This window comes from Passer montanus, unplaced genomic scaffold (genome assembly GCF_014805655.1).
Source record: "Passer montanus isolate IOZ18808 unplaced genomic scaffold, ASM1480565v1 scaffold21, whole genome shotgun sequence".
NCBI classification, from domain to species: Eukaryota; Metazoa; Chordata; class Aves; order Passeriformes; family Passeridae; genus Passer; species Passer montanus.
Window position 1 is genome coordinate 7,558,259 of NW_024366703.1, and position 23,108 is coordinate 7,581,366.

At 44.8% G+C, this 23,108-nt stretch overlaps 1 protein-coding gene across 3 annotated transcripts in view; it reads left to right on the plus strand.

Moving 5' to 3' along the window:
- Positions 1-22,655, plus strand: part of NEURL1 (neuralized E3 ubiquitin protein ligase 1) — a 142,531-nt gene extending 119,876 nt beyond the window's left edge. For 2 of the 3 annotated variants that reach the window (XM_039708757.1, XM_039708756.1), the window contains exons 4-6: positions 5,814-6,494; positions 18,794-18,940; positions 19,736-20,230. In XM_039708757.1, the coding sequence (XP_039564691.1) occupies positions 5,814-6,494; positions 18,794-18,940; positions 19,736-19,977 (1,070 nt within the window). In that variant the 3' untranslated portion in view covers positions 19,978-20,230. Of the gene's footprint in view, positions 1-5,813; positions 6,495-18,793; positions 18,941-19,735 lie in introns of all 3 variants that reach the window. The other variant, XM_039708755.1, reaches the window with a different exon arrangement.
- The last annotated feature ends 453 nt before the right edge of the window (positions 22,656-23,108 follow it).

The window sequence follows — 23,108 nt, forward strand, 5'->3', positions numbered from 1 at the left end:
CCATCCAGGAGCATGGGTCTCTGCAGCATTGTGCTGAGCGTGGCAGATCCCAGTCTCCTCTCCAGACCTCACATGGAGAGTAAGAGTTTGCAGAAAAACAAATAGTTTTGTAAGTGTCTCCTCTCACATGGCCAGCAGGGAAAAGCACTTTAGACATGCTCTGTGAGTGGAGCTTTGCCTCTTAACAACCGTGAGCAGGGCCTCAGCATTCTTCACTTCTCAGTTTTTCTCCTGTGTTTATTTTAAGTAAGGATGATTTTTACTCTCCTGCTTGAATAGCTCCTCCTGCTACAACAAAGCAGTTAGGATGCACATGGCAGAAACTGAGGGAGCTTAGAGCAAAGAATCCTGTGGTGATGAGGATGTCTTTACACCATGAGTACAGCAGGCACCATGAAAATCTTCTTCCAGTTACCCATTAATTTGGGTGGATTTTGAACCCAGGGCTACAGAATGGTCCTTCTCCTCCCAGACCCAGTCACAAATGCATTTTTTCTTTCCACTGGAAGTGATGCTGTGGGCTGGATGCCATACACACATCAGGCAAGCTGGCAATGAAAGGAGTTTGAGAATAGGTATTACTCTTTGCCACCAGCTGCAGTGATGTCCATCCTTACTTTAGGAGGGATAAATTAGAATATAAGTTGCTTCCATTTTACCATATTTTCAACCCTCAGTCACCTTAAAGTATATAATAAGTTGAGCTATAAACAACATACAGAAATTGTTCTGGCCACTCTGCACTGTAGCATGGCAGCCCCCCAGCACTGCACATCATCTTGCCAGGACTAAGCCAGTGAGGCAGCAGTGACTGCCACAGCACAACACCAGGCAGCTGAGCTGAGATTAATAATGCACTGCCATGGTGGGCAGTTCCAGCCTGGGAGAGACAGAAGGTTCCCAGAAGCATAGGTTTATTTCTTATCTTACGACTGGTTGCTTTCTCCAATTGCCCTTGAGTGTGATGCTGTTTTACAGCGTGGTGTCTCTGCCTCATATTTCAAACACCTCTCTCTGCAATGTCAAAATCCTGCCAAATGGGCTGTTTGGTGTATAATGCTTTTGCAGACCACAGAGGAGCCACTGCAAGGTTACAGGTGTTGAAAGGGCAGCTGCCCTCCCTGGGTAACTCCTTGTGACAGGTAGAGCTGGTGGTGGGAAAAAGAGCCTCCATCTGCACTCCTGAGTGGGAATGCAGCCACTCGAGGGTGGTGGGAACAGTACAGTATACATCCTTTTGCAGGTGCAGGTTTACACAGAATATTCTTGCAGGGGCATCTGACTTCAGTGTGCCTTTTGGTAGCTTAGCACCCCTGAGGTTCCTTGGTATGGAAATTATACCATGAGCATCAGTCCTCACTGAAAATACCATTACCCAGTGAAGTGGAGGATTAAGAGAAGAAAATTGCACTTGTGAAAAGTAAAGCAAAGCACGGAAGGAAGGAAAACCATGAGTTTTCACATGGAAAGGGAGGCATCATACCAGCAAAATTCTGGCCTTGCCAATTTCTTACTCTTGGTTTAGTAGTGGGGAGAGAATTGTTCTCCAGGTGCAAGGAATCACTAGGCACTTCCTTGACTTCTCAGCATTTTTCTCTCCTGGGAGGGAGGATCATTAGAAATGGGCTATGTTCTTAAGGTTCTCACAGAATGGTCTGATTCCCCAAATTATAAGGGGTTTTTTGTAGTAATAAGAGTCGAAACTTGGTTTATTTACATTAGGTGTTCCATAGCTCATTCTGGAGACTGGTTGCAGACCTCAGACTCTGAAGAATTACAATTCATGGAGGTCATAGGATTGCACCAATCTCAGGAAACTGATCAAGAGGAGGTCTGTGTCCCTTGAGCTGTAGTTGAACACAGACTGAGTTCCAGCCTGTGTGTGCATCCAGCTGAGTTTGCTCTGCTGTCTTAGATCCTTTACAGGTGTCAGAATACTGGCTGCTCATGACCTTGGAAAGTTAAGCCTTCAGGCAGTAACAGACAGCACTGAAAAAGAAAAAGAGGAGGGAAATGATGATTTGACAGTCTGACAGCAACACATTCCCTTTGGGCATGTGTGGGGCTGAGATGATCTGTACATGCTGGTGTATTCAATTTGCATGTATGTGATCTCTATATATTATAGAGATAATGTATGTATTCTACATATTAACATAACATATGTTTAAGGAAATAAATTATTTTGAAAAGACAACATTTGGCAGCAGCTCAAAAGAAAGGTAGTAGTGAAATACTTTTGATCTGAGTGCAGTGATTTCAGTTGCATCTGTCTGCTCACCAGCTCCTTGTAAAAGCTCTTTTAGAGTGTTGCTGCAGTTGCATTGAGCTTGCACAAAGTGGGAAGCTCTTCCATGCCCTCTGAGCTGGAAAATGGAAAGCTTTGAAGCTCTCATATGTGGAAGATACTTGAAATTATTTTTCTGTGTAAGGAATCACCTGCTGAGAAGCTAAATTTTGCAGATGAACCCCACTAAAGAGGAGAAGAAAACAGAAGGCGGCTGAACTGCTCAAGTGTCATTCATTTCTACTTAGATAAATTAATTACTCTTCCTTACCTTTTTCTTAAACAAAGCTAGAAAAAATACAGAGGCATTTGTAAAGATAGGCATCATTTAAATTCAGTGTCTCAGATTCTCCAGCTGAGGAGCAGAAAATCTGTATTTAGTAGAAATCCTTTCCACTTTGTCTGTACTGCTACCAGAAACTGTAAGTCTCAAAATCCAGAAATAACATCGTAACTGCACTGATGCAGAGCTCAGAAAAACCTCTCTGGAAAGCTACCTGGGCAGCCAGCTCCACTGAGCTGCCATGGTGAAGGCCAGCTGCTGGTGGTGTTAATGCTTGCTCTGGTGGCTTGGGGACAGCTGTGGTCTGCACAAGTCCATCTATTCTCACCCAAGGAGATCTCTCATCAATTGACTTTTCCCAAAGTAACACTGCCAACTGTCTTATACAAGAAAATTTATAGCCTTGGATGTTTAATGAAGAGATGAATGAATTCTAAATTCTTCAGGCTGGGTGGTCCTTGGTAATGGGCTGTTGGACCCATTTTGTGTCTTACAGTCTCATCACATGAAGTCTTTCAGTCTTTTTGATGTGTCCCCCAGATTTGCCTCTGTAAATATAAATGCTCCTGAACAAAGGAGTTTCTCCTTTGTAGGCATTAAAGATCACTTGTAAATGTTCTGCAGGGCTAAGGCTGTGTAATGGGCCACTCCAGCATGAAGAGCTTAAATCTGTATTCAGCATGACTAGTTTGGTCTGTGTTTAAAAAGTGAGAACTGAGGCTTTAAAGGAAGAAAACTTGGGCATCTTCTTCTGAAAGAAAGTGGTCAAAGTCACCTCATTTGTTCCACATCTCACCAGATTTGTTCTTTCACAGCTCTTGGCCATCATCAGTTATTGTGGGTAAATGACATTCCACATTTCTTCCAACCTACCTACTACCCCAAAAGATTATTCCCACTTTTGTTTTGATTTATATTCCATGGGATTTTTTTTCCCTTTGGCTGGATATTTTGCAATGCAGGCCAGCATCTCTTAGAGACTCATCTCTAAATTTTCACAAACATACTTCAGAAGCCAGTAAACTGCAATCCTTTCTTCCATGGTTATTTGCAAATATTAATGAACTAAGTGTCACAGTTGCTTCTATATGCTAGAGACATTTTGTTCCTTAGGTGGCCATGCATCTGAGCCACTGGGGGATTTAAGTAAAACAGTTGGATATGTAACCCTGGTTTGCTATCACTGCCATGTGTCTTGTCTGTAGAATTCCATCTCTCTTAACCTCTTTTCAGATGGAAAAAGATATTCTGTCCAGCAGCCAAAGGGAAATGCAAGCATCCTGGTGGAAAACAAGCTGTTTCAAAACCCTGGCTGCAAGCTACCCACACATCACAGTTGTCAGCCAGGCTGCACATGCATAGTTACAGGGAATAAAATAGAGAGGACCTTCTGTTCCTATTCAGAAAGGTCTCTATCCATTCACCTACACAATAGGATTGTCATCAGCTGCCAGTATTAATTTGTTCTCCTATGTAGGTTTCCAGCTAAAGAAGGATAAAATAAGTCCAGTGCTATCCAGCAGGAGCACTTGGAATGCAAATGCTAGCCCATATATTTCAAAGCATTAATGCGACCCACTTCTAGATTACTTGGGGTAATTTCTGATTTTATTTATTCCTCCTTTTCTTCAATTAACTTCTGAGAGGCTGAAATATCAGTATGCAGAAAATCAAATACGATAAACAAAGCCCATTTTTATTTTAGGACTCTGCTTGCCTTGTAATAGCAGTTTATTTAAAGAGGAGCCTGGAATAATCCAGTTTAAGCAAAGCAAAGAGCTCTACTGAAGCCAAACCTTGTGTGGGTGTGCTCTTGTCAGGACTCCCAGAAGAGGAGGACAGGAAAGGCTCTTAGTCAGACCACAGATATTGCAGGAGAAGTTGGTTACTCAGTAGCTGGCATTATTCCTTGGCATACCAGTACAGAGCTACTGCTGTGGTGTACTGGGAGAGAGTACATCCCATTGGGAAAGTCCTCAGATAACCTGATGTCCTGCTCTTTGTTGTCATAAAGAAAATCCCAAGGATATATGGGTGCAAGAGGTGTCCACTGCAAGGGCCTAGCATGTGCCTTAGGGACAGCTTTGCCTCTTCCCCTTGTTCCACCTTGTGCTGTGTTTGCAGCACGTCCCACCCTGGGGTCTGGTGTGTTGCTTTGTGTTGTGTGGGGTGGTGTCACCTCCTGCTATTTGGACCTGGACTCAAAGCCACAACAGACTTCAGTCCAATTGGGTCACAGCTTCTCACACTATCCCAGGAGTTTCCCACATACTCAATTTTCACACAAGTGGTCTCCTCATGCTTCTCAGAGGTCAGAAAGTTGGACATAAAAATAAATTTTTGCATTATCTCAGCTTTCTTTATAATTTTTAAATGAAAGGGTTTTTTCAGTATATTGTTCTTTAAAATTTCTAAGACAATAGCACAGCTAAGGATGTGGTAAATATAAGTAATTTCAGCATTAAAGACAGGGGTGTATGTTCCTCAGAAAAAAGAAAATTGATTAATTCTTGAAGCAGCAGGTGATACTAACAAAGAAGATAAGGTTCAATTTTGTTTCCACTGGTGGATTTGAATGTCTGAGCATCATCTTTCTTAGTTATATGTCTGTGGATTTGAATTTTAATTATTTGGCTTGGAAATAATAAATGATTGTATTGTATTTCTAAAAACCAGCATATTCTCAAATTCTGCACTATCCATACTGCTCTGCAGTGAGAACCAGGACACTAATGATTAACTATAGACAGAAATATTAATTAAATTTCATATGGTGATAAATAATATAGAGCTGAACATAGCAATTTCTTTAAAATAAAAAAATGTAGCTAGATATTTATTTCATAAGTCTGTGAGAATTACTGTAGACAATAAAGAGGGCATGAAAACTTTGAGCCTGCATAGATATTGATTGGTATGTTGAGGATGTATTTCAGATATTTATCCTTTGCTTTCCCTCTCCAAGGAGAGCCTCCCTTGGGCAATTCTTGCCATTGATTTTGAGTCTGCCTGCTCAGAAACTGGAAATGTTGTTGCTGGTGGGAAAAGTACAAGAACAGCAATTGATTGCAGATACATTTTATGATACTCTGCTCCCATATTTCAAAGGGGAAAATTTATTAATGGTGGCAGGTCTCTGATTCTCCCTTTTAAACATACCGGGCAAACCCGTATTTTTTCAAGCTCCTGGACGTTTTAATTTTCTCCGAAACTGACCCCTTTTTTGTTTTCTCTCTCCCACAGACAGTGAAATCATCCCCCCCGACTGCCTGCGGCCCCGCTCCTTCACGGCCATCCGCCGGCCCTCGCTGCGGCGCGACACCGAGGACACGCGCCTCTCGGTCAGCCTGTGTGACCTCAACCTGCAGGAGGACGCCTTCCACGTCACGGCCACCACCTGCCCCATCCCGCAGAACTCCCTCAACTCCCAGCACTCCCACCTCCTCCCGTCCCAGCTGGAGAGCGACCTCCGCTTCCACCACCTCCGGGGACCCCACGTCAAAATCCTCGACGACCAGACCGTGGCCCGCCTGGAGCACGCCCGGGAGGAGAGGACTTTGGTGTTCACCAGCAGGCCCCTCCGGATCAACGAGACCATTTTTGTCAAAATCAACAAGTCCAACGCCGTGCGCACAGGGACGCTCTCCTACGGGGTGACGTCCTGCGACCCCAGCTCCCTGCGCCCCAGTGACCTCCCCTATAACCCCGAATCCCTGGTCGACCGAAAGGAGTTCTGGGCCATCTGCCGAGTGCTGGTGCCCCTCCAGAGCGGAGACATCCTGGGGTTTATGGTGAATTCTGATGGTGAGCTGCACTTGAGCCACAACGGTGCCGGCGTTGGCATGCAGGTGTGCGCGGACTGTTCCCAGCCCCTCTGGATGTTCTTCGTTTTGCACGGCGCCATCATGCAAATTCGATTGCTGGGTATGTTGGACCCCCTTTTTCCAAACCTTGTGCACAGGAAAGCGAGGAGGGGGGCACATCGTGGGAGAGGGAGTGACCGGCTCCCTCCCTGCTCTAGGATGAGTTACAAATTTTGGTTTTATAGAATGAAAAAAAAATGCAAAGGCACAAACATAGCATATGAGTATGAGTTACAAGACTTAACCTTCTTGCACTTCTGTAACACCCTTCACGTGATGGTCTCAAAGAGCTTTTCAGATAATTAATTAAGCCTCAGGGACCTCCATTAAAGTACAGATGAGTCATCACTGACCTAGGAGAAGCAAAGAGGGCAGAGGTGAGATGCTTTGGGCTGAGCTAGTGTAAGGCATAGCCAGCAGGACAAAAGAGATCTGATGCCCTTTTCTGTGTGGTAGATATCTGGGATGATGGACTCCCAAAAGAGGGGTGCCCTTGCTTTCCCCAGGCTTGTATGTGAGCCAGCGAGCAGAGAGGAAACCCAGTGGTTCACTGAGCATGACACTGACCGTCTCAACAGGAGAAAGGTTTCCTCGTCCTCCAGCCCTTTTTAAGGCAGTGTAGCTCACACATGTTTATAGATCTCTGAAGAGCTGGCCTCTTGGTATTTTTGCTGTTTTTCCAGCTCTTTTAGCTGACATACTTCATTGAAATGCTGCAAGTCACAGTTGGAAGGTGTGGAGGGAAAAGCTTTGAAATAACATTTCTCAGGATCAAATTTACTTTCTCGTGTGTGTATATTAGACCAAGTACAGGGTGTGTTCAATCATTAATTTGTACCATATCATGGTTCTGCTGCTATGGGTGTCAGACAGTAAAAAATGGATTCTGAGAACATGATGTAATTCCTGGTACCCCTCTAAATGAAGATGATTAAAAAATGCTCCTTTCTTTTTTATACTGTTATATACTTTAAGTATAGCTATATTCCATTTTGCTTCAAATCTTGCTCATACCTAACAGCAAAAATAAACCCCAACAACCTGCCTCTCCATCAAACTCAAGAGCCAACCAACACCTCCTTTTTTTAGGATTTATAGACAGTATTTGAAGATAAATTGTGAACACACACATCTGTCTGCAGGGTCCAGTTCACCTTAATCACAGTATGAAATGCCTTGTATAATTTGTTTGAAGTTGACCACAGGCCTGTGCTGTGAGTGTTTTGTGGCTGTTAAAGGCTCACAGAAGACAAATGTAATACTGCAATTTATTTCCAGGAGCACGAGACTCAATCCCTGCTAATTCAGCCTGATTACATTTGATGTGGGTACTGTACATAATCCATGGTTTGCTCTGCTCTCCACCAGCATGTCATTGTGATAATGGTAGGTGAAGTCAAACAGAGCACAGTAAAGCAGGAGATTAAATGCTCCTGTGTACGTTAGGAGAAAAACATACTTAGGTCATTGAGCTGCTGGTAAAACTAAATCATCAACCAGTGCTTCTTTTCATATGAGATCACTAATTCTGGCAGTTTGGCACAGAGCAAGCAGCCTGTTTGCAATGAGCTCTGAAACAGGGCAGCAAGGATATGTCTCCCCAGAGGGACAGAACCACATCCTCATTCTGAATTTGACAGAGCATGGACATGAGCACAGACCTCCTGTGTAAACCTCCTGCTGTGCATGGCCTGCAAATGTCCTCCTTGCTTGATCACAAGTTCAGCCCAAACCAGTACATCCCCAGTGCATGTTTTAGATAAATCTACACTTGTATGCATGAAATGAAATGTGCAAAGTTGGAAAACCCCTCACTACTTGTGTTTGTCACTATGACAGGCTTTTCTAGTCTTGGTCACTGGAAAAGAGCCTAAAAATGGGCTATTGTTCCTTAGTGTGTAAGTGAAAAGAGCTGGACTTGCTGACCTTGCCTCTTTCAAGGAAAGGGTAGGACCCTGCTGAGTGTACAACTTTGTCCACATCAGCTTGGGCAGCAAGCTGCTGTCTCCGAGTTAAATGCTATGGAATTGGAGCTTGCCTGTAGTTTTTAACAGGCATTAAAATACAAATGGAGCTTTTCATACCTATATTTCCAGTATAACAATGCTGGGAGCAGTGCAGTCCCTGTATCAGTACAACGTCAGTGTAGTACAGCTGCCCAGAGAAAAGCACTGATGCTGTCCCAACTGCACCTCTGCAACTGCAGTAATTACATGGATCAGCAATATCTTGACAGAAGGCAAAGAAAATTATGAACTCCCAACTCTAACTATTGAAGTTTTATTAGGGAGATGATGTGCACTGTTTGCACTGCAGTGGAACAGATGATGGTGCTTGCCATAATATGTGTCATTATAATATTAGAAAATGTAAGAAGAATGTAAAGTGTTCATCTTTCTAATGACATGCTCCATCTTCAGAATGCAAACAAGAGTAATTTTGTGAGATCTGTCTCTTGTAATTTGAGCTTTATATCACAGCAGAAGACATTTATAGTCATCTTTTTCTAGTTTAAATAGAAAAAGTGAAGTTACATATCCTTGAAAGAAATGAGACGCAAATATTGCAAAAGGCATAATTGTACCAAACCTATCCTAAATAGCAGATGTCATTCTATTTCTGGGGCACACCATTATGAGATTAACCAAAGCAACATTAAACAGTGTTAAAGGAATATCAGCACTACAGCTGACTATAAATGAAATTAAAGTTGCTGGGTTTGCTTCTTCAGCTTTTCAGTTTTGTTTGGAGAATGGACAGCCACTCTTGCACCCAGAGAAGGTTTGGTTTTGACTTGGAGAACAAGTTGACTCTGGGTATCTATCACTGGATTCTGTATTTCATGACTGGACATTATTTATTTGGTCCTGATGCAGAGCAGGAGCAAGCTCAGGTCTCTGCTGGCTTGTGACTTTGCCATAGAAGCTGACATTTTCTGACTGCAGTTATTTCACAGTGCTGGAGATACAACATTTATTTCCTAATGTCAGGGGAGACCATCTCTACCCAGGCTGGGGATCTTACAGGACTCTGTAGGAGAGGAGGGCAGTGTGGGGTTAGCTGGATAGTAAAGAATTCTGACTTCTGTTTTCCTCTTATCAATCTGGCATAGTATACTGGCAATATATTTGCTGTAAGAGAAATAAAGCAGCCGAAAATTAAGATGAGGTTGGAAACACTATTATTCTTCATGCCATCACAGTAAAAGTAAAATAAATTAAACCCAAGCCCTACTATAATGCAGTGAGAGGCCAGAGTCATCCGTAGGGGAGGCAGAAGAAAGTCAATTTGTTTCAAAGAAAAGTTTAAAAGGCAACTTGACCACATGGAGGAAAGATAAATGAAGGAGAAGGGCGCTTTAATGTAGCAGATAATAGCATAAAAAATATCAAGCTGCTGGGAAATGGACACAAATTTAAATTAAACATAAATGAGGGTAATTAACTCTGGGAACCAGCTCTTGAGGGATGCAATAGATCTTTTTTCGTCAGGGAAGCCCTTCTAAATATTTTATATGTTAAGTGCTGGTCTTAATTTAGTAATTCTGGGGATTATGCACATAAAAACAACCAAACAGAAACCTAGATCTTTAGGCGTGTAGAAATGAAACAGTCTTTGTGTATTCTTTAGGAATTTCATTAGTTGAAGCTTGGGTTGGTTTTTTCAGATATCATTCCTATATAGTCAACAAAACCAGACTATTAAATTTGATTTACTGCTCTCAGCTTTTGCTGGTAAGCATTTCAGCTCACACACAGTTTTATTGACAGCTCTGAAAGGTTGAAATGAGCCAGTCTGGATACAATGGTCTGGTTTTGGTCAGGTTTTGGTGGTGTAATTCATTTATGAAGTTAAATTGATTGACCCCATAAGGTTTCAAAATGTATGACTCATGTCTGGAGAAGCTATCACAGCAATAAGTTTATATATTTAATGTTTGAGGATCCAAATGGTTGGGGATATTCTTTAATTTTCTTTTGTCTCAGAGTTGAATTGCTAGCAAGTAAAACAACTTCCTTAAGCTTTCTCTCTCTCTCTCTCTCTTTTTTTTTTTTTTCTTTTTTTTTGTGGTTTTGGTTTCCCTTGTGAATTTCATCCTTTCCAATAACATTGAAGCTTTCTTTTGAGCAGTGAAATAACATGTTCCATCAACAGTCACACTAATGAAGCCAGGTTGCCAACTTATCTGTGTCCTTTCTTTCCATGCACTTCAATAACTCCAGCCCCACCAGAACAGCTGCATAATATAGCAGCTTTCTGGATGTCTCCTAATGCTGGCCAAGAGCCAGTCCTAGTCATGAAAAAAACAACCCAAGAGGCAGCATTTGGTGTGGGTAAGTCTGAATTCACATCCATGCTGGATAAATGCAGTACCTGGGACACCTTCCCACCTCCTTTGCCATGGACACGAGCTGAGGCTCCTGCTTGGCTGCCTGCTGAAAAATATTTGGATGTCAATTGTTGCTGAGGTTTGCATTCTTCTTTCAGACTTTCTTGAAATTGGACAATATGCTCAAAACTGAAGGGGTGAGGAAGAAAGATCTGACATGGGACTTGCAGCAAAAACAGCTCTGTGTCCTCAGTTCCTCGGGATTTCTGACAGCAGCAGTGGGCAACAGACCAAATTGGAAATTAGTTCAGCAGAGTACTGTGGGACACAATTTGCTGGCAAAGGGCTCTTTAAATCAACAGTGAAATTTGATCTGAAGTGGCCTTGGTGCCAGCCTGAAGGACTGCCAGCTGCAGCCAGCCCCAGCTACAGGCAGGCTTACTCTGAGCCGTGCCCATTGTGACTCTTACTGGTGGTCAAACTCAGCAGCCCTGGTAGAGCTGCCCTTCTTGAAAAAGCCTTTTTCCTGATCTCTGAGGAGGTCATTATCCATTTGGAATTTTGATCCTTCTCCACCTTGGTTCATTCCAGTGACATGGCAATTGTTGAGTTAAACACAGCATAAGAGAAGCCTGATAACTGCCTAGACATTGTTGCATAGAAATGCACATAATGAATTTCTTCCTTTAACAGACTTTCAATTAGATATGCCCCAGAGTTCCATCTTCCATGTTTTGATTTGTATGGAAAATGGCCTAATTTAAGCTGATTGGGATCTTACGGGCCCACATGTGTGTCATTTAACAGTCTGGAATTGCTATGCACTGCAGGGTACAGAGTATTTTATGGTGTTAGAGACTGGGGGAAGGAGGAGAGTTAATACTCTGTGCCTCCTGGAAGGCAATCCACTTGTATTAATTGATGCCTCATCATAAATACTCCTATCATGTATGGTTTGCTTTCATTCTCAGTGAAGTACACATTACTGATGGTAAGTTGAAACAGCTGCAAAGAGAATACAGCATCCTTAACTGCTGGGCTTGATTCTAGCTCTGCACAGAGCTCTCCATTCACCTCTTGTTTTGTATTCATTGTTTCAAAGGAGAGTTAGCACAAAGAGAAGCTGCTGTGTGAGAGAGGACAAGTTATAACTTGGGCTTTGGAAAACTGGAGAGCTGGATGCAGTCAAATACTTGACTTCTTCCATTCCACTGGTCAGTGCCAGCAATGTCAGTGTTAATACCTGCTCGTGGCACCTTTGTACCACACACTGAAGATCCCATCACACATGACACATAATTAACCTGCACTTGCCACAGGTGGTCAGGACATCAGCCCGTGCTCTGAGGTGTGAGCTGGTGTCTGGGTAAAGGCTGGGGAAAGCAAACACACCTCCTCCAGCTACAGCCACAGGGCTCCCAAATGGCTTGTCCTCTGCACATTCTCCTTGACAAGAGCAGGAACTATTATAATCATTAGTATAAGAAACAATTACTGGCTGCAGTAAATAGTACTTGTAGTAAGTGAGTGAGTACTTAGTACTAGTAAGTAGTAGTAGTAAGTGAGGTATAGATTTCCTTTATCTCGTAAAACCTTTGCCTTCCTACAGTAAATATACAGGATATGGGATTCTATACCAGCCTCTTTGCCTTTGCAACTTGTCTGTGAGGACAGAGAATATCTGCCTATTCTTTGATCTAACATGGCATGAGTTAGTTATTCTGGCTACTGTGAGAATCACATAGCAGACTAAACTCTTTCTTTGATTCTTTGTGAGATCCCTTTGCATCCAGAAGTGCCCATGGAAATCCAGAGAGTTCTGGCCAGAAAAAGTTAAAATATTTGTTTCCTGTATGCATCTATCACGCTATTTATACCTGTCCCTCCTGGAAAAGCACAGAGCTTGGAGGTGCTGGGTTAGGCAGCAATTTTCCTTCTGCTCACAGAACTATCTTTGCTGTGGTCTCCCAAATACCCTTGATTTGTTTTTCTTAAACAAGATGAAAGCATCAACTCTAATTTTTGTGGTTTTAGCTACTTAATCCAGGCTTCTTTTTTCACCTCTTCTTGATGTAAGCATGTGCCTGCGTGCTTTGTTGCTCTAGGATTTCTCAGGTTGAGAGGTGGAGCTCCAACTCTATGAGTCTTTCACTTCAGTTCAGCCAGATTCAGCCAGAAGGCATGGTTTCCATGCCTTGAGGACTTTGCAGGATGTAAGTGCTGAGTGACCACTGAACTTCACTGGTCAGGATGAGACAGATACCCTGTAAGTCTGCTGTGTGCTCTTTGCTTCCAGGGAGCACACTGGGTTTGGGCTGTGAGAACTGCTGAATCAAAAACGTCTGTGGCATTTGGAGCTCTCATGTTTCCCCTGCTTAGCTGGAGTGTGCCTGTGACTGCAGGAGGGTAATGGATGTGCTGGTGCCCCGTTGCCCTTCTGGACACAGCAGACAGCAAGGCTCCAGTAAAGCCATAAAGTACACTCCTTTTCTGTTCCTCATGAAAGTCTGAACAGTTGTTCTCCATGTGGTTTGGATCTAACTTTTGCTTCCTCAAACAGTGGTTGTCTGACGCCCATCTGCAAACACAGACCTTATGGTTTTGCATGCAAAATCTGCCAGGCTGCTTTTTGACTTATTTCCGGACATTTCTTTAGCATAATGCAAAATCCCTTATGTTTTCATGGGCCTGTGAAGGACAAAATGTGTTATTGTTCTATTCAGAACAGTTTCTAAGTCCTTCAGGAAATGCTTGAATGCAAAAAAGCCCATGGATCACCAGCTGATGTGGGTCACCAGGTACTGATGTACCTGAGAGGCAGAGATGAGCTGCAGCACTGAGGCTGGGCTCTGAGAGCATGGTTGACCAAAAACCATTGAGCCCAAGGGGAAGGAAGCTCTGGTTTCTGGCCAGGGCAGTATTGTTCCCATCACCGTGGGAACACAACAAATGGATGTGTAAATACATGTATTTTACAGCATTCAGAAATGATGGATGTGCTCACATCCTTCCCCAACATTATCGTTGATCTTTAACTACCACGCAACCAGGCAGCAACAGGTGCTTTGTTCTTTTGTTTTAGCACAATGGATTCAGAAGTCCCTGTTGGGCAAGACCTGAGTGGGGCTGGGGGACAGAATGCCTCTCCTGCAGCCGTGGTTGGAAGCAAGAAAACCTGAAGAGAGCATGGATGCTCTGGTATCCAATATCCAGTGCCAGTAACGTCACAGCCCCCTCACTCCAGAGCAGCTCATGTATTACAGGACAGACCTCCTAAGGGAGATGTTCACATGAGCTCAGAACCCACATTTGTGCCAGATTTTTGAAAGAACCTGGATCCTGTTTAGATAACAAAATAAATGGCCCTGATACACTGAGAGTGTTAAATATGAGAAAGGGTATTGAACAGTTTTTGAGACAGGGTAAGAATTTTAGCTGACATGCTTAAACAATCTGTCTCCTAACAAAAGGAAATCATGTTGAGAGTTTTAAAAGGCATCTAAGTGATGCCATCATACAATGCATCTATGACTGCCAGGTACCCAGTGATCACTAGACTGAAATGTATGAGAAGTGCAGAGATGGCTTGAACTCCCTTAAACATGCTGCAGCCAGACCTGAACAGCTGTACTAACCTTTTCCACTGTGTGCTGGAAGCTCTGGGGCCTGTGGATGGATGGAATAACATTGAAAGTCTGTGATTGCTATTGATAATTACCTTTAGTATCTGTCCTATCCAGGCAGCTAATGTGTTATAAAAGAGAAGGGGCTGTCAATATGCTCAACATGAAACTCAGCATGTGGGCAAGTTCCTATGTTGCATAAGGCTTTATTCTTCCCTAGAAACTATGGAAGGAGGCTCCAGTACTTTGTCTTTTAGGAACAATGTTTAGTTAAGCTTCTGGAATAGTTGCCAAGATGATTATGGGTGAAGAAAGCCCATAAAAATGTTGAAGATCATCAAACTGTGTGAACTCTTGAGTTGTAGAGTAGTGGGCATTCACTGACTGAGTCCTGTAAGCCAGGAAAAACAAAGTTTAAGTGGGGAAGGTTCAAAGGGGGGAAAAAAAGGATGATTCTGGAGGGCAGACAACTGGTTCTGCTTTATTGTCATAGAAATGTATGTCAAAATAATATTTTTATAAAATAACTGAGGAGGAGAGTTAATTGAAAACTGTATTTTTAGGGAGCATTAACTGTATCTGGTCTTCTTACCATTGTAAGTCCTCCAGCAGTACAGCTCTCCCCAGACAGCTGCCATTAGGAGAGATGCCTGGAAGTTGGGACAGCCTCAGGAGATGCCCTGGAGAGTGGATTGCAGTGTTCTGGGAAATCACCCTGTTCACCACAATAGATACAGAGAGTCAAAGGCATCTCTGACAGCCACAGCTGCTGTATTTTGGTTACAGGACGTTTTATAAAAGGGTAATTATGGATTCAGATAGCTACTCTCATAAAAATTGTAAATGCTGCATGGGATCCCAAGAAACTACTTACTTCACCTTCCTGTCCTGGAAGAGCTGTAGTGGTGGAGCTGCCATGGTCTCTCTGGGCAGTCTGATTGCTTTACAGTGCTTCACTCTCTACATAATGTCCAACCTTAGCACCTCAGGAGCCTGAACCCATCATTTCTTGTCTTACCCAGAACATTCATGAAGAACATAAAGAAACAGATTGTTTCTTTACTTCATTCATCAGGCTGTGAAAAATTTTGCCATATAAAAGTCATAGAATCATGCAATATTTTAGGTCAGAAGGGACCCCATGGAATTGCCTAATCCAACCTCCTGCTCAAAGCAGTGCTAACTTCCAAGGTAGCACAAGACTTTGTCCAGTTGAGTTTTGAGTATTTCCAGGGACAAAGATACCACAGGGTCTCCAGCCTCCTTAATCAGCCTCACATGACCCTGGATTGGCTCACCCTTTTTGTAACGGGATGGTATTCTTGGTTTATGATCATTTTGGTGACCTACAGCAATTTCCAGGCCTTTTTCTGTAGGATGTCTGTATTTCAAATTGAATGGACTAATTCCCTGTCCTGTGTTTAGGTTTAGGTAGCTGATTATCTCTACTTAAGTGCTGCATTTTGTATTTGATCACATTGAACACCATACCATTTATTTCTGGTCCTATTTCCAGACTATTTTGAATTACAAACCTTTAGCATACTAGCAGCCTTTCCTGGCATGATGTCATCAGCACATTCCATGGTAAAGCTCTCTTCTGAAAACATAACACTCTCCTGTGGTGGTGGACAGAGGTTCATTTATTTGCACTTCTCCCACAGCAATGACAGAAGTGTAGACAAAGCATCAATCTGCATTGGTCTTTGCTAATAATTGGACTTTGCAAAGATAAAACAGCAAATGGAATTGATTCAAAATCTATTTAAGGGTGATTCCAATGTGTTTGAGATCAAACATGAGACAAGTTAGCAGCAGAGACCATTGATCTGGGGACTTTAGAGACAGAAAGAATGTCTAAGCTTATTTACTTGGAATTATTTAGTTTTTTAAGTCATGGTTTGAAAGCTGGCTGTTGGTGGGAACTCTGTGCACACAATGAGCATGTTTGGCCTTGAGCTCATGTATCTGGTTTTAGTTAAGCCAGGCTGGCCACACTCATTCCACTCTGCTCATGATCTCATTCCATGCTCCTTGTCATGATATCTGCACACCATCCAGCAATATATTAAAGCATGAGTAACATGTCTTATGTTGATTGTTCTGTCACCAAGGGAGAAATGTGTCTTGTCTGGTAGGGAACTCAGATTGTTTTAAACAAAGCTCTATACTAAGGCTGGACAAAAGTCAAGAGCTGCGCCTTGTATTAGGAGAAGAATTGGCAAGGTGTCTGCTGGCCCTTGGGTAAGGCCATTTTGGGACTCAGACCAGCTACAACCAGAGAAAACCATGGTTCCTACACTGCTGAGCTCTCCCTGCACTGTGGAAAGGCCATTTGCCCTGCTGCCAGCATGCTTCATCAGCTCATATGCTGAGATACTTGGGGCACCTCCAAATTCTCCTATTAGTCCAGGAAGAGAAACACTCCTAACAGCCTTCATTTTGCCTTTAATGAAATGACCAGGTTGGTGTTAGAAATGCAATGTGCAGTGTGTCAGCTGAGTGGAAGAAATGCCTCCAGGCTGTAGGGAGGAGAGGGAAGGCTTGAAAAACTTGTTCAGCTGCTCAGTGTTCATATTTGTGTGTGCAGTGAACGAGCTGAACCCTGTGCCCCTGCTGGGCCTGTGTTCAGTGTGTGTTACCACGGGGCAAGTTTTCTGCTTTGGTCATCTGTCAGACTGGAGGGGAAGGGCTCTTGCTAGTAGCTGTCATTAGAGGCTGCATCATTCTCTTTGCTTATTCACTGAGCTGAACTCTGGCCTCAGCTCCCATCTGTGTCATGAAGGAGGTACCTCTTTACAGTATCTCAAGTGTGAGAGCTCCAAAGCCCTTTATAGAGTCTAATTTAACTTCAGCTTGTGCCTGGAAGCAAAGTGCTCCTTTTTTTGGAAGAGGGGTGAAACTGAGGGACTGATGGCTTAGGCTAATTGCTTCTTCTCTCGTACACAGTCCTCAAAACAGATTTTGACTCAAACATGACCCCTTCCCAGTTCCTGTGTTCCACTTTCAGTGCTCAGTCTTGTTCTGATAAAAAGAGCAGGAGAATCTATGCTTTTGCTGTTTTCTACAATCCACAGCTGGCACTTGAAGTCCCTGTCTCCCAGGTGTGGTCAGTAGCCTCCCTGCAAATAGGAACTGAAGGACCTTTCTGGCACATGGGGTTTTCCTGACCTCCCACTGCTGCTTTTTCTCAGGAGAACAGCCTCCAGCTCATCGAGGACACTGTGGATCCAAACCCTCTGTGCCTCTGGCTCCTTATATGGTAACATGAAGAAGTCTGAGCATTTTAGTTCTGATTTCAAGTTACCCTGGTTGTCGTCTCAGCTGGGGAACTAGAAACTTTAAAACCTTGGGCAAGCTGGTTCTTACCACCAGGAAACCATCCACAGCTCAAACACGTGTGCTGCTGTCTCATCACCGTCTTAGCAATGACCAGGCTGCATTGGCAGCAATGAAAGTCCCCTACAAAACCTTTGCAGAAGGTAGAGTTTTAAGCATTCCAGGTTTTTTTTCCCCTTCTGGAAGGGGCTTTAAGGTATGTGTTGTTACAACAGCAGAAGAAAGAGGCTGAAATGGAAGGAGGGTGCCAGACAGGCTGTGGGACAGAGGTGGCTTCTGTGGCAGAGACCACACTAATACTGATGGTGGGCAGTGAGAGCAGGAAGTAATGGAGCTGTGGACATCTAGAAGAGACTTGAAGAAGCTTTGCACTCTTGAGCCATCGCATCCAGACATGCAAGTGGAGAAAACATTCCTGAATGATGGAGAAGTGTCCCTGTACATCCTAGATCCAAATGCATTTTGGTGACTTATCCCTACCTCTGACAGAAGCCACCCAAGAAAGAGGCAGAGCAGTGAGCATAGCTAAGGTTTCCTTATTGCCAGACCCTCATGTTTGTTTCTGGAAAGTCCTTGAGTGACTTTGCATGAATTTATTGAAGCCTGGAGTTGTACAGTTTTGCACTATTGACAAAGTGATGTGTTCTTGTGCTGGAGTCCAGCCCACCCTTCCACAGGCTGTGTCCTCTACTGCTACAAGCCTGTGGCTGGCTCTAGGACTGGGGGCATATATAAGTATGAAACCACATGGGAAGTAACTGCACTAAATGATTTGAGACACATTTAAGGGCAGAAACAAAGGGTTATGGTAGCTGAGGGAGCTCAGCCAATTTCGGGAGTTGTGGGAGTTTGATGTCTCTTCAGGAGCAGCTGCTAGCATTAAAAAAGGCATATTTTAAAAGGATTTAAAAAGGAGATAAAAGGATTCTTTTATCTCCTCCCTAGATTTCATGCTGATGAGACCAATCCTGAGAAGCACTGAGAGCTGCAACCCCTGCCATGTACCCCCAGTGCCCTGGCAACCTCAGTTTTTCAAAGTAACCATAGATTTCTTCTCTCCCGGCGCAGGTTCCACCATCTTAGCGGAGCGGCTGGGATTGTCGACATCGAGCTCGCCCACATCAACACCCAACTCCCCCACCGTCCTCTGCAGTGGTGTCTCTGGCCCCTTGCTGTCTACGTGTGGCTCTGGCCCCCTCTGCAGCTCTATCAGTGGTAAGAATGGTGGGATCCCCTGCTGCCTTTCCTTTGCCTCCCTTCACAGTCTCACACTTGTCTCCCAGAAGGGCTCTAAAACCACAATAATCAACAGATTATTATTATCCCGTCAGCTCCCCTGGGGAGGAAGGGAGAGCCTCTGCAAGGGCTATTTTCAGTCTGTTTTATGTGGAAGCAGCTTGAATGCCTAGACAGCAATATTTCTCTCACCCTTTTCATCATGAAAGGTCCCAAGGGAAGCAGGGATTTTCTGCTGCAGGCATGGCCCTGTGATGCAGAGCTCCTTCTGGAGAGCTGTGTGGCACTGTCATGTCTCACACTAGCTTGGACTGGAGCTAAAATTCTGCCTACACCTCCCCTTTCTCCCTCCACACACCTTCAGTAAAACACAGTATTGCTATTTCTAACGTTCCAATGAAGTACAGTGATATTTAGATAAATGCACATGCAGTAAAAAAGTGTAGGCTCTTCTGCAGCACTTTTAAAACTCCAGATGCTCCCAAGGCATTGACACTGGGATATGTAACTTACCAAATCCCTGTTGCATGGGAGCAGCTGTCTCTTGGCTTGCTCTTCATGAGCAGCAGACCCCAGCAGATGTTGCCTTTCTGCTGCCTTGAGCTTGGCATGTGACTCAGGACTCAGTGAGTAGGACAGCAGGTCACAGGAAGGAACCCTGGTCCTGGAGCATGCATTTCTGCTGGGGCATGGTTCCTCCCTCTTTGGCTGCAGGGCAGAAATCACCTTGGGATCTCAGCAAGAGGAATGACCATGGTTTTTTTTGTGTTGCAGGCACAGCTCCCAACTCTCCAAGCAGCTTGCCTGAGTCACCCATCTCCCCGTCCGTCTCAGGGACCTGGGTAGATGAATGCACCATCTGCTATGAGAACATGGTAGACACAGTCATTTACTCCTGTGGACACATGTGTCTCTGCTATTCATGTGGGCTGAAGCTCAAGAAGATGGCCAATGCCTGCTGCCCCATTTGCAGACGGGCCATCAAAGATATCATCAAAACATACCGCAGCACTTAGAGCAGCAGCAGGTGCTGTGGTGGGGACTGGGCACGAGGGGAGGAGGCTGTGAAACAGCACAGGCCTTGGTCTTTATTCACCCAGGAGATTCAAAACTCATCACCCACCACCACCCTGACCTCCTCTTCCATGGACAACAGATGAGACAAGCTCAGATGCTGCTCTTCTACCCCCCAAGCAAGCCCTGGGGCTGAACTCCAGTTTCAGGGAAATTGCGATGGACTATTCTCACTTGCGGATTTTAAACTTTATCTCAAAAAATGCCAGCTGGTGCAATCATCCCTTTTCTACACCATGCACAGCAGAGGGGAGTCTCCACTCTTTAGCATAGACAGCAAGTGGTAAAAGGTTCAGTGCTACACATCTCCTTCCAGAGGCACCCCACATGTGGAGACAGCTTAGCAGAAGAGATGAACAGCATGTTTCTGTATACAACCAGCCTTACCAGAGGAGGCTCCTGAGAGAGGATGGAGCAAGGCAAGCATTGAGCCAGCGAGGGAGGAGCAGTGGGCACACTCATAGCAGAGAGGCTGGGGCCAGTGCAAAAAAGAACCCAAGATTTGTGAAGCAACACCCACCCCATATCTGCAGACAGAAGAGCAGACCCTTGAGGGCTGTCCCCAACTCCTCCATTGCCATTCTCTGACAGAGGCTTTCATGGTGGTTTTGGCAACAAACACTGGCAACAGCTCTGCTCCCTCCCAGCAGTGTCAGCCACCTCCTGTCACCACCCTGTCACATGAGGAGAGGCTCCCAAACCCCACCACCACCGACCTGTGTGTGGCCTCCATGCAGCACGAGGATCCAGCAGCATCTCTTCTCCCATGGGCCTGTGGGAGAGGGAGACAGAACTCCCTCACCTTTCTCCCCCTACCATCCAGACAGCACTTGTGAGGAAAAACCCCAGCCTCACCGGGGAAGAATGTATAAACCCACACATCTGTGGGTGACCTTTACTGGTAACTTTATCACTGTGCTTTAAGACAAAACCATCCAGGTGGTACTCAGCTCTTCACAGCCACACCGGCAGGACACGGCTGTCCTTACCTGTTAGGAAGTAAGGAATGAGAGAAAGATAACTTGAGTGGTTTGGCTTGCTTTGGTTTATTCAACCAAATCTCCTTCTCTCCTGCCTGAGTCAGGAACCCAGCTGTGCCCGGCAGGGACAGTGGTGGCCCCCATGGTTCCCATGCAATCCTCTGCTGCTCTGCCATGGCCACAGGTGTGACCCCTGCTGCTGGCCCTTGGGTCTGGGCTGTGTGGCTTGGCAGCAGCAGGAGCTGTCTGCCTCCCTTCCCAACCCATCCTGCTGCCTTCCTGGGCTGCAGGGGAGGGAGGGACATTGTCTGGGTCCTGAGGGGAGGTCAGGGCCAGGGTGCCATGGCAGTGGAGTTTTCCCCCAACACATCACCCACCTGGCCAGACCAGTGAAGGCCGTGGAGTCACACCCTTCCTGCTGAGCTTTTCCTTGCACCTGAGCATTTGGCCATTGATGGGATAGGGGGGAACAGCGTGGTGCAGGGATAACACTGTTTAATGCACATGCACTTGCTGCAGGGAACATCATGCTACCCCCAGCAGCAGGTGGGTTTTCACCACCCACACTGGCAGAAGCTGATTCTAAAAACACCTGGAAAACACATCCTTGCTCTGTCTCTCAAGTAGATGCAAAAAGAGACTGCTCACTGGGGAGCACATGGTAGAGCCTTTCCCTGAGGGTGCCACTATCACTGCAGCCGAGCCAGGGGCCTGCAGCTCCCCCCAGCCTGCCCTTCAGGCAGCACTAACTTGAATGCTGATACTCTGGGTGACAGGGATTTGTGTTCTTTCCTGGCATACCTCTGATGTACAACCCAAACCCAGCCCTGTCCCAGCTGTCAAAAGCTCCAGAGCTCATGGCTCCCATTCCCAGATGCCCCCACTGAGGGGCAGGAGGAGGCTGGTTGGCACAACCTGGGGGAAGACAGAGCAGCCCTGCAAGGAGCATGGCTGGTCCTCAGGCACGCAGCCAGCTCCAACTGTGACCAACACACACAGGGAGCTTTTTTCAGTAGTTACACAAACTCCAGTGCAAAGATTTCAAAAAGGAGGAACCCAAGGGGTAAGAAGGTGGTGATGAAATAGTGGATGTGGGGAAACGTGCAATAAGCAGCCTCCCGAGCCTTCACCACACCAGTGGGACCAGTCCCACTCCATGCAGGGAAAGCCAAGCGGTAAATTTCATTTTTCAAGAAATTCCATCCATGGGTACCAGTGCAGTGGTGTAAATTCCCTTTTCACCTTTTGAATTGAGAGTGTTTTAATATATTGTGTTTTGTTTTACTGTGGACCAAACTCTAGGAGTTAGGAGAAGCTGAAAGCTCCCCCATCATCTGAGTTCAAAAATTGGGGTTCAGTCCTACCCCTGCATAGGCTGGCCTCCAGCTGTAAGCAGGGAAGAGAAAAAGGCTCTCTCCAGGGAGGAGAAAAAAAAACCAGCAAAACCAGTAAAAATAACAAAAATCCTAATCTTTTGTTTTGTTTGACTGATGTAGGTTCCCATGTACCTCTGTGTTGTGTCATCTGCATTTCATTGCTTTACTTTAAGATGTTTTGTGTTCTGTTTAAAGACAAGTAAAACTCATTGTGAATAATTGGATAACTGTGATCGTGAATAAAGTTGATTTAGATATCCTACAGTAGCATGGCTGGCTGAGGATTTCCCACTTCGTAAAAGCAGCAAAACACAATGGCCAGCACAGTGAGAAGCTGAGGTAAAAGCAAGGGTGGCATGAGAGCCTCTTGCTCAGGGGGAGCTGGGTGGAGAGATCTCAGGCTTTCCTTTAGTTCTTGAGGATGGGAGGCCATTGGGAGGTGGATATCAATATCCCCTTGGCAGACACTACACACACATAAGGAATAAAGGAAGGTGCAGAAGTAAAGCAAGTGTTAATATCATTCCTGAAAGCTTAGGCCCCACACTCCCGAGCCTCTTCATGCCCTCCCTAGAGAGAAGTCACAGCTTCTTTACTCCTACTGCCTTGGTTACAGTCTCTTTTGTAACCACAAAAAAAAAAAAAATCCACCCTCCACCAGCACAAAGAACTTGTGCTGTGAGGAAAGCCAGGACATGCTGCTCAGCCCAGGAGGGG